This window comes from Lepidochelys olivacea, assembly GCF_965140295.1.
Source record: "Lepidochelys olivacea isolate rLepOli2 genome assembly, chromosome: 9".
In the NCBI taxonomy this organism is placed as follows: Eukaryota; Metazoa; Chordata; order Testudines; family Cheloniidae; genus Lepidochelys; species Lepidochelys olivacea.
This window is the reverse complement of record NC_140419.1, coordinates 44,247,765-44,263,604: the sequence shown is the minus strand read 5'-3', so window position 1 is coordinate 44,263,604 and position 15,840 is coordinate 44,247,765. Positions and strand designations below refer to the sequence as shown.

Here is a 15,840-nt window from a genome sequence, read left to right as displayed (position 1 = left end):
TGCATGTTTCAGGACAAGATATAACTCAGAATATACTAAAGCAGCTACGCTGGAAAGAATAAGAAAAAGCCTACCAATAATAGTGCTATCTAAAATAAAGGAGCCAGGCTAGAAAATGGCAAATAGAGGCTGGGATTCAAAGCAGCCTACGGAACTACAGTACCTACATGCCATCGAATTTCAATGGAATTTGGGACTCCTTTACATTTGGAAATTTAGGCTGGGAATTTCAATGACAGTTAAATCTTAGCTGGCTCCCCACTACCAGCGACCATCCCCTCTCCCAGGGTGCAGTTTCATAAACTCACTTGAGAGCTCTGAAGCAAGCTACAAGAATTCTGAGAAAGTTGTCAGTTCAATGACTAACACACAGGAGTGTTGTCAAGAGACAGCACTTTCTCCCCTGGCCCCAGTCAGATTACATTAGAACCCGGTCACGTGGCAGGTTCAGTATTACTACTCTGACCTTAAGGTCTTTTGGGGCAGGGACAACACAAGTAATAATCCACTGACTCCAACAGTAACTGCAAGATAGATTAGGTCCCCATACCCATCAGAAAAAGGTTCACAGTCACTACTAGTGAGCAGATTTTTCAAGCCCTCTATTTTTAATAATTAATGTTTTGAAGTAATGTCTGGGTCTGAACTCAATATTTTCCTAGCAAAGTCAGCAACCTATTTTTAAAAGTACAAGCACAACTAGTCATTTAACTTAGCTGCAGGAACGAGTCTATACGGTCCTCTGAATGCAACTGGTAAAACAGAACCACCTGCTTCACTCCTGCCAAACCTAACAGCTCCATCATCTAAAAGCTGCCCCTCTCTCATCTTATCAAACATATCTGCAGGTCATGAGATTTCACGGATATTAGACTCTCTAGACAAAAACAGGAGAACTGAACAGTCATGTGGCAAGACCAGAGGGGAGAGAAACAAGGAGGAGAGGCTATGGATTTTCAGACAAAAGGAATTCAAGCTATACATGCATTCAGATTTTCTTGGGGGGAGGGGGAGAATCAGACTTTAATCATGTTTTGCTTCTCCAACAAAAGGAGTTGTTGAAATATTTTTGTCAGACGCAGCTGATAAAGATAATTATGTGGTGAGAACTTAGTCATCCATCTCACACTGAAAGAAAGGCAAATCCTTTAAAAGAAACATTTTAATATACAACCTTCTAGATTTTAAATATGAGCGAGGCAGGCACTAGGGGCCTGATTTTTAAATGTATTTTGGAATTGCTCTGTTCAGCATTGCAACTCCTAACTGAGTCTATGTCTATACAGCAGCTGGGAGGTGTAATTCGCAGTTCAGGTAGATATACTCGTGGTAGCTTTGCTTGAGCTAAAAATACCAGCGTGGCCATGGCAGCATTTATGGTGGGCTGGTCAACTAAGTATTGTACCCAGGGAATCAGGTTGGAGAGTATTTGGGTGGGTAGCCCATGCTGCCGCCACCCCACTGCTATGTTTAGGGTGCTAGTTCAAGTCTACCTGAGCTGAATACCACACCTCCCAGCTGCTACCTAGACATACCTTCAGAGGCCTAGGTCTCATTTTCAAAAGGGACTTAGCCACTTACAGCCCACTGATTTCAATGGGAGTTAGGTCCCTGAATATCTTTGAATATCTGGGTCTTAGGAGTCTAAATCTCATTTTCAAAAGGAGCCTAAGTCAGTTACCTGAGCACAGCAACACCTAAATACCTTTCAAAATTTGGGCCTCAGTCCAGTAGGGTACACCATCTTTGCTTAAACCTATGGGACCTAGGTGTCTAATTAGCAGGGCCCTACCTAATTCATGGTCCATTTTGGTCAATTTCACAGTCCTAGGATTTTGAAAATTATGATTTTCATGATTTCAGCTATTTAAATCTGAAATTTCACAGTGTTGTAATTGTAGGGGTCCTGACCAAAAAAGGAGTTGGGGGTGGGGTCACAAAGTTATTGTAGGGGGGGCTGCAGTACTGCTACCCTTACTTCTGTGCTGCTACTGGTGGCAGCAATGCTGCCTTCAGAGCTGGGCAGCTGGAGAGCCTCAGCTGCTGGCCAGGAGCCCAACTCTGAAAGTAGAGCTGCTGCCAGCAGCAGTGCAGAAATAACGATGGCATGGTACAGTATTGCCACCGTTACTTCTGCCCTGCTGCTAGCTGGATGCTGCCTTCAGAACTGCGCACCTGGCCAACAGCTGCTGCTCTCTGGACGCCCAGCTTTGAAGGCAGTGCAAAAGTAAGAGTGACAATACCTTGATCCCCCCTAAAATGACCTTGTGACCCCCCTGCAACTCCCTCTTGGGTCAGGACCCCCAATTTGAAAAACGCAGGTCTCCCCCGTGAAATCGGTAGAGTATAGGGTAAAAGCGCACAAAAGACCAGATTTCATGGGCCATGATGTGTTTTTCATGGCCACAAATTTGGCAGGGCTCTACTAATTAGCCATCAGAGGGAGTTTGTTCTGTTAAGTTCTCAGTACAATATGTATACACACATACTTACTTACGGAACAAAACAATCACCAAGCAGAAAATATGTAAACATATCAATCTTTTAAAAAGGACTTTGGCATGAAAAGGATCAAATTCAACCAAAACCTGTTCCAATATTCATACCAAGATCATTGCCAAATTTAGTAAAAACAGGACACAATGTAGTGTGTGTTGCTTCTTCAGAAGTACTACCACCAAGTGTGCAGGACCAGGAGAATTTTTATATCTTTCAGCTAATCTCATTTCTTCGTAACAAGCCCACCAGTACTGTAACATAACTAGCTGGTATGGCTACAACACAAAGATGATATAATAAATTCGGCTACTACTACTGGTAGATAATGGAGATTCACCTTTAAATCAAGTGGCAGAGACCTGCGGTTTGAGAACAGAAAATCCCACATTCTATTCTTTACATCTCATCTGTAGTTTTACTAGTTATTGTGCCTGTAGCTTTATTACCGCAGGTCTCTAGAAAAACTCAACGAATAAAATTCCTATATTTGTCATTAACACAGTAACATCCTGAAATCCCCATCAAATTAGGTCCTGCAAAGAGAGTAAAAACAGTACTGCTCAATTCTTAATTTAGCTAACATCCCTACAATGCCTCTCATACATACACTTGACAATGTCTCTCTCACAAAGAGCATAATGTAGTCACAGGAATAGTTTGTGGGAGGCTAGAAGAGTTGAGAGATGAAAGCAAGTGGTTCTGACTCAGACAAACTAAGCACACAGTAATGCACAGGGTTAAGTGATACTTACACGGGTGAGTAGCAGAATTGCCTTGAAAAGTGGGAACCCACGCTAGCTCAAAACGCACAGAAAATAAATTCTGCAGTTTGCTCACCGTTTGCCCGTGATACTCCCATCTCATACAACCTCTGTCTCAGCATGAGAGGGAACCAAAGTTTTGAGAAGCGATGTCTTGGGGTAAATGAATTCAAACATATTGCCCTCTCACAGCAGCCACATTTAAACACATAACCCTGCTCAAGAATCTGTGTAAAGGGCCCCAGCTCAACTCAGAGCACCCCAGGCAATGGACTAGTGATGAGGGGGGTGGATATTTCACAAGATTTTGTGGTCTTTATGGGGTTTAAAAGGACAATAAGTCTTCAGGCAATGAGTCCTGCACTGGGAATACACTCCAAATGGCAGGAAACCTGTGCCCATCCAGTTACCAGCTGAGTAGATGTGGGCCTGGCGAACGTTGCCAACTGCACCATGTGCAAGGGGGGAGGGAGTATCTCCCCTTAGTTTAGAAATCATCCCTAAAACATATATTTATATGGGAATCAAGGGGTCAGGTTGGGATGCGGAGATTACTGATACGGGTAGATTTTTTTTTTTAAATGTTTGGGAGTTTTGCCATTGACTTCAAAGCCATAAGATTTAACACCTTGTCTTTTTCTAAAGCACATTTAATAATAGTACCCGACATATTTAGAGTGCTTATACATGTTCAATGCATTGTACAAACATTAATGTAAAGTTAGAAACCCACCCTGCACATTTCATGAGAAAGCCGGGGGGGCTGGACTCTTTCCTTAATCAGATCTGTATATGTTGATGAGCTAACAACAACAGCATAGTCACCTCTCTAGCTGCTTTGTACTCTCATAAGCAGGAACTACCATCAGCTGAGCCAAGGTGTTTCATATTAGTCATAATCCTCTTAAATCATTAAAAATTGCAGATTAAAACGTCTGAAGTGTGCTAAAACCAACATAAATGCAGCTAACTCATTCTGAGTCATAGCCTGCATGACTGGTACACCCTCAACTTCTTCTGAAGTCAAGAGGCATTTGGGGGTGTATGGGCCCTTTAATGATACCAGACTCCTGAGCCAGCCCTAACAATCCAGGAGCAAGGTGGCCACCCATAGTTCTCTCTTGGCAGCCAAAGCCATGGGGCAATAAAGCAAGTTCCTCCTTTGCTAAAGAGGAAGACTATGGGAGGAGGAAAACCAGTAGGAGCTTCTTGGAGAGGAAGAGGATAAAGTATAGTTAGTTGCCGCCAAAGAGTGAAGAACTGGTGGCCCTTAGGGCGATCCTTGCACATCTGACAAGCCACAAGATTGGCAGTGGGAAACCTCACTCACAGGGACTCCAGTAAAAGCAGAGCCAGGTTGCTCATTACTAAACTACCCCAACCAGCACTTCTTACTAAACTAAAATTGCTCCTAGTGTTTGTTGTTGTGTAGACATTTACAGAAGTAACTGGAATCTTGAGCTGATCAGATTTCTGTCATACAGATTACAGTGGGTAACAAACAGGTTTCACTGTATTTAAGTGACCACTCAAAGGGACAACAAAATTTGCTGGCTTAACATAAGTGATTTGCTTATAAAAGTGGAGCTGTATTCTACCCAGTACCTTTGGGAATGCTATAAAAAGTGGTCTCTTAAAACAAAATGTTATTATGGTTTCTTGCTTAGTTATCATTGAAAATCTATTTAAAAAAACCTTTAATCTGAAATAATCTAAACAATTAGTACATCCTATATATAGGATAGTCAAACCAGAAGCATACACAGTATATACTCTGTGCCCAATCAAAATTGTCATGTGCATTTTCACAGTCAAATACATTCACCTTTTATCTTTATTATATTGATATTAAGAGAATACAGACGAAAGTTTCTAAATTCTAAGTTCTAAATTCTTAGAAGTTTGAAGTACATATGACAGTCACCAACAATGAACACAAAGGGTTCTCATTTTGAAGTACACAATTGGCTGTGCTATCAGGAGAACATTCACATGTGAAGACAGCATTCCCCCATATTTTCTCTGTTCATTCCACCAGTTTTTACAACAATAGTTAACTGTACAGTTTCACTGTTTACCTTTGACAATATAGTATTGTAAACAGTTTGATACTATATTTTCAATCATTATTGCTTAAGATTGCAAACATGAATGCTGGTAACCATTTAGAAATAATAAATGTGGTTCCTAGAAATCTGTCTTTACTGATCTCAACACTTCTAGGTACAAGAAGTTTTATACACAGTGAACCGGAGAACACAAGATATTTATATCTTATGCAATTCATTTCACACAATTCTAAAATATGATCAACACTGAAGCCTGTACTACCATCATTTCATTTAGGGTTTCATCCACTCCCATGTACTCTCTCTCATGACAATACTTCTTAAATGTTTACTCCCTTGAAGACTTTATAAACTGCATGACATATTTAAACTCTCCCTTACAGATAATTTGTAATCAAGTGAAAAGAGTCTTTTTTCCTTCGCTGGATTCATTGCCCTCCCTTAAAAAAAAAAAATAGCCCTCTACTGAAATTCTCCACTATTTCACACTCAGAAACCTCCCATTTTACTTTAAAAATCCACCTTTCAACACAGAAAAAGTTCACATTTGTATGGATAAAAGTTCAGCCTTCTCCATTTGTATGTCTTATGATGATGATGTTCCCCATAAAACGACACTATTGAAGTATATTCATCATAAGAAATTCTGCAGCTTAGAAATGAACTACAAACTGCAGTCTTGCTGAGATGTCCCTGCAGGTTGGCTCTGGCACATAACGCTTGCACATCTTATGCTTTGTCTAAACAGGAAGCACCCACAAGTGAGCAAGAAAGCTCTCAGATAGGGGTCACAAGTCTGTGAATCAGAACCTAGGCAAAGCTTTAAAAATAAACAAACAAAAATAAATGCAAGTCTCAGCAGATATTTTCCCCCAGGGTTTTCAAAAACCTAACCGGGCTCTTAAATATTGTTTATGTTTCAGAGATTTTCTGAACAGAAAACTCTGTATTTGCCAAAAAACAGAAAAACAGAACCCCCTCCCATTTAGTTTGTATTCCAAATACAGTATTAAGGAAGCAGGAATAAACTCTGATGTAGGTGGCTGGGGTTACTGCCCTGTTTCAAACACCTGACAAAGGTCATTTTACTTACACTTCAATATTTAACTGACAAATGCTTTTTAAGCTGTTTTTCATCCAAAAGAAGATTAGGAAAAAAAATCAATTCTTCTCTCTTGTAAACCTTGGGACACTTTCTAGCTTTGAAATCAAACCCATGGGATTTTGACTACCCTGAGTTCTGACCCAAATCCCCTAGATCACTGCAACGGTACAATAATGAAAGGAAAAAAAAGGAACCGCAATCACCTGATTTCTCACAGCCTTTTGACATTAAACAGGTTTGTACCACAGAGAATCAAGTAAAACCTTGTATATCAGGAGACTTTACAATTGCTAAGAAGGGTTAGGTGTGGCACATCCTGCTCCAGAAGAAATCTAAAGTCTGACTTTTCACCACTTCCCGACTTTTAACTAACTCCCTTTAAAAAAAAAAAAACCCCAAAGCTACAAGAAATCTTTTTTCTCCTCACCCCAACACTGCAGAACAGACTACCTGCCTATGCAATAAACACCAACTTAATTGCACTGGTCATCTGGAAAGGAGAGAGGAAATCACACCATTATTTGGATGAATCACTGTTGAATTGGTGGGTTCATTCTTCATTTACTAGAAACCTGATGGGAAGAGACGGGGACGCCCTGGAGTGTTGTACAGAAGGGTGAAGAGATCCCCTTTATTTTGGGGAAACCCTGCCAATACCTCAGGAACTGGTGCCCAGCACCCCCAGTTTGCACACTTCTGCAAAGCACCATCCTGCCTGAGTCCCACCTTCCAGCCAGCCACGGACCGTGACAAAGCGGAGTCTCTTTGTACAGGGAGCTGGGAGGCTGAGTGCTGGAGAGGCGAGGAAGCTGGGCTCCTAGCAGAGGATGCCCTCTACGGGAGAGCCTTTGCAGAGCGCTGCCTTGTGTTACGGGGGAAGGGTCTGGGGGTGAAGAGAGGCTCACCTGAGATCTCCGCCTGGGGTACCCCGTGCAGGCTGAATCCTTTGGTCGCATAAAACTGCCGGACCTCGGTGCAGCTCTTCGCTTTGCTGCCACTGTCACCCCGAGCCGAGGAGGAGGCGACACACAGCAGCCAAAATCCCCACGGGAAGAAATGCATCCTCCTTCTCTGCCGAGCCCCCCGAACCTGCAGCGCAAAGGACAATCCCAAGGTCCCGCTGACCGCGGGCTGCAAAGCGGGCTCTCTCCCTCTGCCCGGCGCTCGCTCGCTGTTTGCAGGCACGGTGCACGGAATGGGGGGGGGGGAGCTCAGTCCCACCTTCCCCCTAGCATCCCTGCCTCCCCGCCCCACTAGAAAACAACAATCAGGGGAAATCAGATGGCAAGGGGGCGGGGGGTAAAAAAAGTCCCCAACCTACAGGCAAAAATCACTGGGACCTAGGCACAGCAATGCAAGATCTCGGGCTGCGGAGAGAGCCTGTGACTTCCAAGCGCTATTGCACGAAGGGGGGGAAGAAGAAGAACGGGGGGGAAATCCTGGCTCTTCTGGGGCTGACTTCCCAGGGATGGTGCAGCTGCCGCCACTCAGAACGCAGGAGCTCCTGGGGGATGGAAGCCGGCCCCGATCCCAGCAGAGGCAGATCCCACTTGTGTGTAAACGCTCTGGTCAGTGCGGAGGGCACATCTCCCCCAAGCTCCGGCAGGGCGCTGCTGTGGGGGACGGTTGCGATGCAAACGGATTACAGCCCGGAATGGGCAAAGTTTGAGGCCGGGCGCTAAGGGAGAGCGTGGAAGCGGCTGGGGCGGGGAGGCGGCGCGGCTCTCCTCGGGAGCAGCAGGAGCAGGAGCGCGGGCCGAGCGCGCGTGTCCCCGGCAGGAGCAGTGAGCCCGGCCGGCGGCAGCGGCGCACCACCTGCAAAGAGGGCGAGGGCGGGGAGGCTCCGCTGCAAGGCAGGGCTTTCCCCCACCGGACGTGGCATCATGCAGCCCCTGCGCCAATCAAGGGCGGGGAGCTGCCCTCCTCCTGCCTTGCCCCCAGGCTCCTCCCACGCCGACCCGGGGGGTTGCTCCGTTAAACTCTGCGCCGCCTGCTCCCCGCGTGGTGACAGCAGCTGCCGCCGACACCTGCTAATTTTCAATAGTCAGGGCAGCGCGCGAGGGCAGCCAGCGCCCCGACACCGTTCCGCAGCCCTGCGCCTTGGGCTCCCTTCAACGCCGGGCATCTCCTTCGGCCACAGGCCGGCGTAAGCCCAGCGTGCGCTCGGGGCCGTCTGGCCGGTTCCGCGGGCAGGAGCCCTCTGCACAGTAAAAGCAAAGCCCGGCATGCAACCTGCCATACCTGGCGTAGCATGCTGCCTGTGCTCCATTATAGGGCCAGCGTCCTTCTGCAAACTACAGCACAAAGCCTTGGGTGCTGGAGAGTCAGTGGTGCAGGCTGAGTGCTAGGCTTTGCCCTGTATTTTTCAGAAGACCCAACCCTGCTATGTAATAACCAGAATTGCAGTAACTTTAAAGCATCTTTAGGAAAGATGGTCATGGAGCAAATGTAAGGGGACTTTTGCCCCCTTACTAACATTCAGTTGGGGTGTTTTCGTTGCTAGCTCCCAGTACTAAAAAGGGAAGGGTCTATGGGAAATCAGGACCCTGAGACTGACAGTCCCCAGGAACAATGGGGAGAGGCCAATGCTTCAGGTCAGCCTGAATGACAGAGTGGGCAGGCTAATCAGGGAGTCAGGAGGCCAGGGAGGTCCCGTCCTCTGTGTGAGCTGGATTTGCCTGGGTCAGACAGAGTGGGGCTGAGCTAAGGAGAAAACAGGGGCTCAAGCTGAGCTGGGGAGCAGAGCTGTGCCAGATCCAGAGGGGCCAGAAAAGCAGCCCAGAGAGAGCAGACCCTGTCCTGGGAGCAGAGCTGCAGCCCCAAAGCCAGAGGCACAGCCCAGAGAGCAGACTTGCCCTGGGAGCAGAGCTGCAGCAACCAGAGCCAGAGGGGCCAGAAAAGCAGCCTACAAAGCTGGTCAGTGCTGGGAGCAGAGTCACAGAAGCAGCCTGCAGAGCAGACCTGTCCTGGGAGCAGAGCTGCAGCAACCAGAGCCCGAGGGGCCAAAGAAGCAGCCCAGGGAGCTGGAGGCAGAGCAGCAGAGACAGAGTGGTGCAGCTGGGGCTGGAGCAGTCCAGAGCTGGGTGTGGTGAGCAGCTGGGAAGAGCGAGGGGGACCCTGGGCAGCAGGCCCAGCACAGGGAGACACCTCAGCCAAGAGGCTCTGCAGGCCAGGCTTGGATCGTAACCCCGACAGGGCGGGGGTGACACTGGGAAGAAGGGTCCTACCACTTAGAGTCTGAGAGCGTGTAGCCACCACCAGAGCAAGTGTCCAACCCCCAGCATCCCTGCAGCACAGCCAGGGCCTGAGAAGGAGGCCTGGGACTTACAAGGAACAGACTGTGAACTGCCCGGATGTTCCAGAGACACTGTTTGTGATGTTCCCTGCCACAGAGCAGGGTGATGTGTTTCCTTTAACCTTTCCCATTATTCCTTATTCTTTTTAAAATTAATTGTTGATTAAATAACTTGCATTTGCTTTAAATTGTATGTAATGGTCAGTGGGTCAGAGAAGTGCTCAGTGCAGAGAGAGTACCCCAGAGTGGGGACACCCTAGCCGCTGTCCTAGGTGACCACAGCAGGGTTGGGGGTTGAGCCCCCCCCATGAATCCTGGGCCCAGCCTTGTTGGGGTTACGAGGACTCTGCCAGACAAGAGAGTGGAAGGGGAGTCCTCAAGGTCAGGGAGGCCACTGGGTAAAGGAAGTGGGAGCGAGGACTAGGATCCTTTCACTAGCCCACTTCACCGGGGTAGTGCAGAAGCCAGGAAAGTTCCCCACAGTAGCAGGACTATTCCCCTGCTTACACAAGGAATACCTATTGTTTCAGTATCACTTAAACCAGTGGTTTTTAAACTTTTTTTCTGGCAACCCAGTTGAAGAAAATTGATGCCTGTGACCCAGCAGAGCTGGGGATGAGGGGTTTGGCGTGTGGGAGGGGCTCAGGGTTGGGGTGAGGGCTGCAGGCTGGGGCTGGGAATGAGGAGTTCACAGTGTGGGAGGGGGCTCAGGGCTGGGGCAGGGGGTTGGGGCATGGGGGGGTCAGGGCTCTGGGCTGGGGGATGAGGAATTGGGTGCAGAAAGGGGCTCTGGCTGAGGGGGCGGAACTCAGGGCTGGGGCAGGGGGTTACCTCAGGCGGCTCCTGGTCAGCGGCACAGCAGGGGTGCTAAGGCAGGCTTCCTGCCTGTCCTGGCACCGTGGACTACACTGCGCCCTCAAAGCGGCCAGCAGCATGTCCAGCTCCCAGGCAGAGGCACGCAAGCATCCCCACACAGCTCTTCCCCCCCCAACTCCCACCCCGAGCTCTTACTGGCCAGTTCCTGGCCAATGGAAGTATGGAGCCAGTACTCGGGGTGGGGGCTGTGTGCGGAGCCCCGTGGGCCCCCCGCCCACCTAGGAGCAGGACCTGCTGCTGGCCACTTCCAGGGCCCGGTGTCAGGCAACACCGCTGATGGGACTTTTAACGTCCCAGTCGGCAGTGCTGACCAGAGCTGCCATGACCCAGTGCCTTACATTCTGTGACCCAGTACTTGGTCACAGCCCACAGTTTGAAAACCACTGACCGAAACCCAGAGCTTTGGCAGCTGATTAACAGAGGAGTTTCTGCATAAATTAATCTCAGCTTCTTGATCACACTCTCAAGCTGCTGGAATAACACTGACACTGACTGAGCACATAGAATTCCTCCAGTCCTGGTCCCTGCAGAGTGATTTTCTTGTAAGATCAGATATCTAAGGGATACTCATGGGGGGGGGGGGGCGGAGCATTTATAAAGAAGGTATTCAAAGATGGGCCCACAAATGCAAAGACACAAGCTGTCACTGTCAAGCCTGAATCCCCACTCTGTCACTTCAAGTGCAGAAGGTAGGGGCCCGCAAGGATTCTAAAAATTAATACTGGCCACTCCAGGCTTGTATTAAACTCCCAAAGTTATAGCTTTTCTCTGACCTTGGCTTGGTAAATGCTGCCACCACCCAAATGCCAAAAAAAAAAAAAACAACCTGGAAGGAGCCCTTGGGCATTTCTCCCTGTGGGGTACCCTCAAGCCCTTTCATCCCCACCCCTCCGGGGAAGAGCTGAAAAAGAAAACAAAGGAAATTAGCTGTTACCACCAGCTAATCAAACAGCATATGCACAAACCTCTTAGGACACCAAAAATCCTGTTCTTAAGAAAGGTAAATTTTATTAAAAACGAAAAGGAAGAAAATACATTTGAAACAGGCTTTTGCTAGATTTTAAAAAAACAGTTCCAAAAATTAAGTATCCAAAATAGCTTTCTTGGGGTTCATCTTAAAGGTTACAAGCAAACAAAAGCATCTGGGGTTAGCACAGAGGAGATCCACAAGCCAAAATAAAGAAATAAACCTGACTGCATTTATCTAAACATTCCCTATCCAAATTATTCCTTCTAGGTATGGAAGATAATTTTTCATACCTGGTTCAAACCTTAAACAGCATTCCTGCTTATAGCATTGCTGCTCCATGTTCCTGCATCCCAGAGAGAACAACAGAACAAAAGGAAAGTTTCTTTCTCAATTTTAAAAAGTTCTAGCCTTCTCATTGGTTTTTTTGATCAAGTGCCCACTTTTTTTTTTCCTTTACCTGGGGGACCTTTTAACCCTTTACAGGTAAAGCAAGTAGAGAACAGCTACCAGGAGGGATTTTACAGCTAACTGGCTGTCTGGGTGTCCATCAAAGGGAGCTACCTCCACTTCATTTATCACATGGGCCCACAAATGCAAAGACACATGCTGTCACAAGGTTAGAATATGTATAATTTTTATCAGATTGCAAGTTATGTTGTTGCCTTGACAAATCTGTATTTGAAAAGTTGAGTGTGAAAAATGGAGCCAGTTTTATTCTATTCATTCATATATCACACATCAGAATAAAATTGGCGTTAGTAAGGTTATTATTCATTTGTAGAATGGTGGCAGTTAGAGGTGCCAACTGAGTTCAGGACCCAGCAGTGCTACATGCTGTACAAACACAAAGGCAGAAATATTCCCTGCCCCGCTGGTTTGAGACAAGACAGACAAAGGAGGTTAATATTAATCTCACTTTACAAATAGGAAATTGAGAGATCTAGTTGTGTTGCCCAGCATCATGCTGTCAATCTGAACAGGGGTTGAACCAGGCCTACCTGAGTCTCAGTGCACATAGGGTATGTCTACACTGTGATAAAAGACCTGTGGCACCAAGTCTTAGAGCCTGGGTCAGCTGCCTCAGGCTCACAGTGTGCTAGGGCTGTCACAAGAAGACAGGTCATGCCTCCTCATTGTTGAGACCTGGTTAGCTCCTTCACAGTAGACAGTAGCAGGTATGTCTATACTGCAATAGAAGACCCACAGCTGGCCTGTGTCAGCTGACTCAGGCTCATGGGGCTCAGTCTGTGGGGCTATATGTTTTCAGTGTGTCACTCAAGCTGACCAAAGGGCAGCTCCAGCACAAGCCCAGACATCTACACTGCAGTCTGATAGCCCCGCAGTCTGAGCCCTGTGAGCCTGAGTCAGCTGACCCAGCTCAGCTGCCGGTTTCCTACAGCAGTGTGGATGTACCTGTAGATGTCCACTGGGAGGGAGCTAACTTGGTCTCAACAATGAAGAGACCTAACCCATCTTCTTGTGATATTTTGACATCCAGTGAGGTACTGGGAGTTAACAGCCCCCTTGTTAAACACGAAGGGTGGGGGGAGGCAGGGCATTTTCAGGCAGAGGGTCTCAACTTTGGAATTTGCTTCCCGAAGCCTGAAGTTGCTGAGCTTTACTTCCCAATGAAACACTTATCTATCAGACAGATACTCTGGGCACTGCCAAACATCCATCAGATGGGACCAATTTATAATCTCTGCTGAGATGAACAGGATATAAACTAGTGACTAACAGGTGAAAGGCTCAATAGCTCATTAGCAACATCCAGTCCCCGTAAATGCTAGTGTGTTACACCTTTGCAAATGAGGCTAGCTTTTTGACCTTTCTGGAGCTTTACACAGACACAGTTTTCCATTCTGTAAACCCAGGAAAATCTCCCACTCATGGTCTCAAACACAGTCTGTCACACCCTGTTTCTAAAGGGACAGCTTCTATTAACCACAATATAAACACTAAAAATGCAATAGTAAAACACATTAACATAACATGTATATTTAATTCTAAATACATTTTGCAGTATAGAATCAGCAGTTACTCCATCATTCTTACACTAACTTTTTGCATCAGCAGGTTTTGAACTCAACACCATCAGATCTACAACACAGACTTTAATTCAGCTATAGGAGTAACTAGTGAGAAGTAAAGCGGAAAGCCATTGGTTTGAGGGAACTTTAACTTTTGATTGTAACTTTGGACATCAGTATTATTCTTGGTTTCCCATCCTGACTCTGGGAGCAGGTAGAGGTCTAGTAGTTACAGACAACTGAGACAAAGATAACAAAGCCTGTAGCAGGGGACAAAATCATTGTCACTCATGAGAAAAAGGTAAGTGACTGCAACTTGCACTCTGTTTATTCAGATTCCACTCTGCTATTTCCTGGGTAAAAGATCAGAGTACAAAAGTCCAATGCTGACTGCCTTGTGATTAAAGCATTAGATTGGTCAAAGGAGATACTAGTTTAATTACCGGCTCTGTCACAGGCTTCCTGTGTCACCCTGGTCAGGTCACTTACTCTCTGTGACATAATTACCCATCTGTAAAATGGGGGTGATACTTACTTATCTGTCCATGCTGTTGTGAGAATATATTAATACATACATAAATGATTGTGAAGTGCTCAGACACTATGGTGATGAGGGCCAAATAAATAGACAGATGCATTTTTGACTCTAATCTCTTCAAGGCAAGAGCCATCTAACTTTAAATACTGTACAACTTTGAGAAAACAAATGTAAATGCATAACAATGATAAGGAATTGTATATGTCTTTACTGGTAAAGTTTGAATATGCACCAAGACTTTGGGATAGGCACATTTTAAGCAATTTGAAAACATACATTAATGTATCTTACAAAATATACAGGAAATTAATTTCTTCCCTGTGCATATCTGAGGGTCAGATTCACTTTGTGAACACTGATTTTTTTCAACATTTTGAATTAAACAAAGTAGATAGGGTCAGTTAGTTAATGTGAAAAAGAAAAACAGCAGATCCCCTATTTGTAGATTCCAGAAACCTGCAGTCATTTAAGGAAAATAGTGATTGAGCAGGGCCGGTAGGAATAGAACCAGATGAGCAAGGAAAAAGACTAGAGTAAAACATATGATGTATAGATAGAATGCAGAGAAAGGAACACAGAGTGCCAACAACTTAGGCAAAGAGAGAGAGAAAATCCATCCTGCCACAGATACCCTCCTGTCAGTCACAGACCAAGTGCTGCCTCCAGAAAAGCAAATTCTGGCATGGAGGTGTGGTACAGGTGTTCAGGTGGCAGGTGTGATATAGAAAGGCCAATTCACCTGGCACAAGGTAAGAATTAAAAAATGGGAAAAACAGTTGGAAAGAGAGTAGGGTTTATATCTCATTGGCATTCAGTGGTGCAGAATCAGGCCCCAGATATAGGAAAATAAATACTTTCTTACTTCTGGTAAAGAAAAAAGGAGGCAGTGGGCCTCACAGATGGAATATGCAGCACAATAGAACATAAGATACACAATGTAACATTGAGTGCAAAGAGAGCAGTATATATGTCTGCAATTCTGGTCTCCCATGTCTAGGAGAGATGAAGTCAAACTGGGATAGGTGCACAGAAGGGCTACTAGGATGATCAGAGGAATGGAAAACCTACCTTATGAGATGAGACTCAAAGAGCTTGGCTTCTTTAGCCTAACCAAAAGAAGACTGAGGAGGGATATGATTGCTCTCTATAAATACATCAGAGGGATAAATACTAGGGAGGGAGAGGAGTTATTTAAGTGCCAATGTGGACCCAAGAACAAATGGATATAAACTGGCCATCAAGAAGTTTAGGCTTGAAATTAGATGGTTTCTAACCATCAGGGGACTGAAGTTCTGGAATAGCATTCCAAGGGAAGCAGTGGGGGCAAAAAACATAAGTGACTTCAGGACTGAGCTTGATAAGTTTATGGGGAGAGGATGGTATGATGAGGCTGCCTATAATGGCATGTAGCTAATCTACAACTGGCCCAGCAAATATCTCCAGCAGCAGGTGGTGGGACCCTAGAGCGGGAGGGCTCTGGATTACTACAGAGAATTCTTTGCCAGATGTCCAGCTGGTGGGTCTTGCCCACATGCTCAGAATCTAACTGATCGCCATATTTGGGGCCAGGAAGAAATTTTCCCCCAGATCAGATTGGCAGAGACCCTGTGGTTTTTTTCACTTTCCTCTGCAGCATGGGGCACAGGTTACTTGCAGGTTTAAACTAGAGTAGATGGTGGATTCTCTGTAACTTGAAG

The 15,840-nt window shown here is 46.0% G+C and overlaps 1 protein-coding gene across 2 annotated transcripts in view; it reads right to left on the bottom strand.

Annotated features, from left to right (window-relative positions):
- The window catches only part of GPC1 (glypican 1), a 424,667-nt gene that overhangs the window by 322,945 nt on the left and 85,882 nt on the right, over window positions 1-15,840 (bottom strand). The window contains exon 1 of one of the 2 annotated variants that reach the window (XM_084638608.1): window positions 7,340-8,271. The exons of the other annotated variant lie outside the window; for it this stretch is intronic. Coding sequence (XP_084494734.1) covers window positions 7,340-7,496 — 157 coding nt within the window. The 5' untranslated portion in view covers window positions 7,497-8,271. Of the gene's footprint in view, window positions 1-7,339; window positions 8,272-15,840 lie in introns of those variants that run through there. 2 annotated transcript variants of the gene reach the window in all.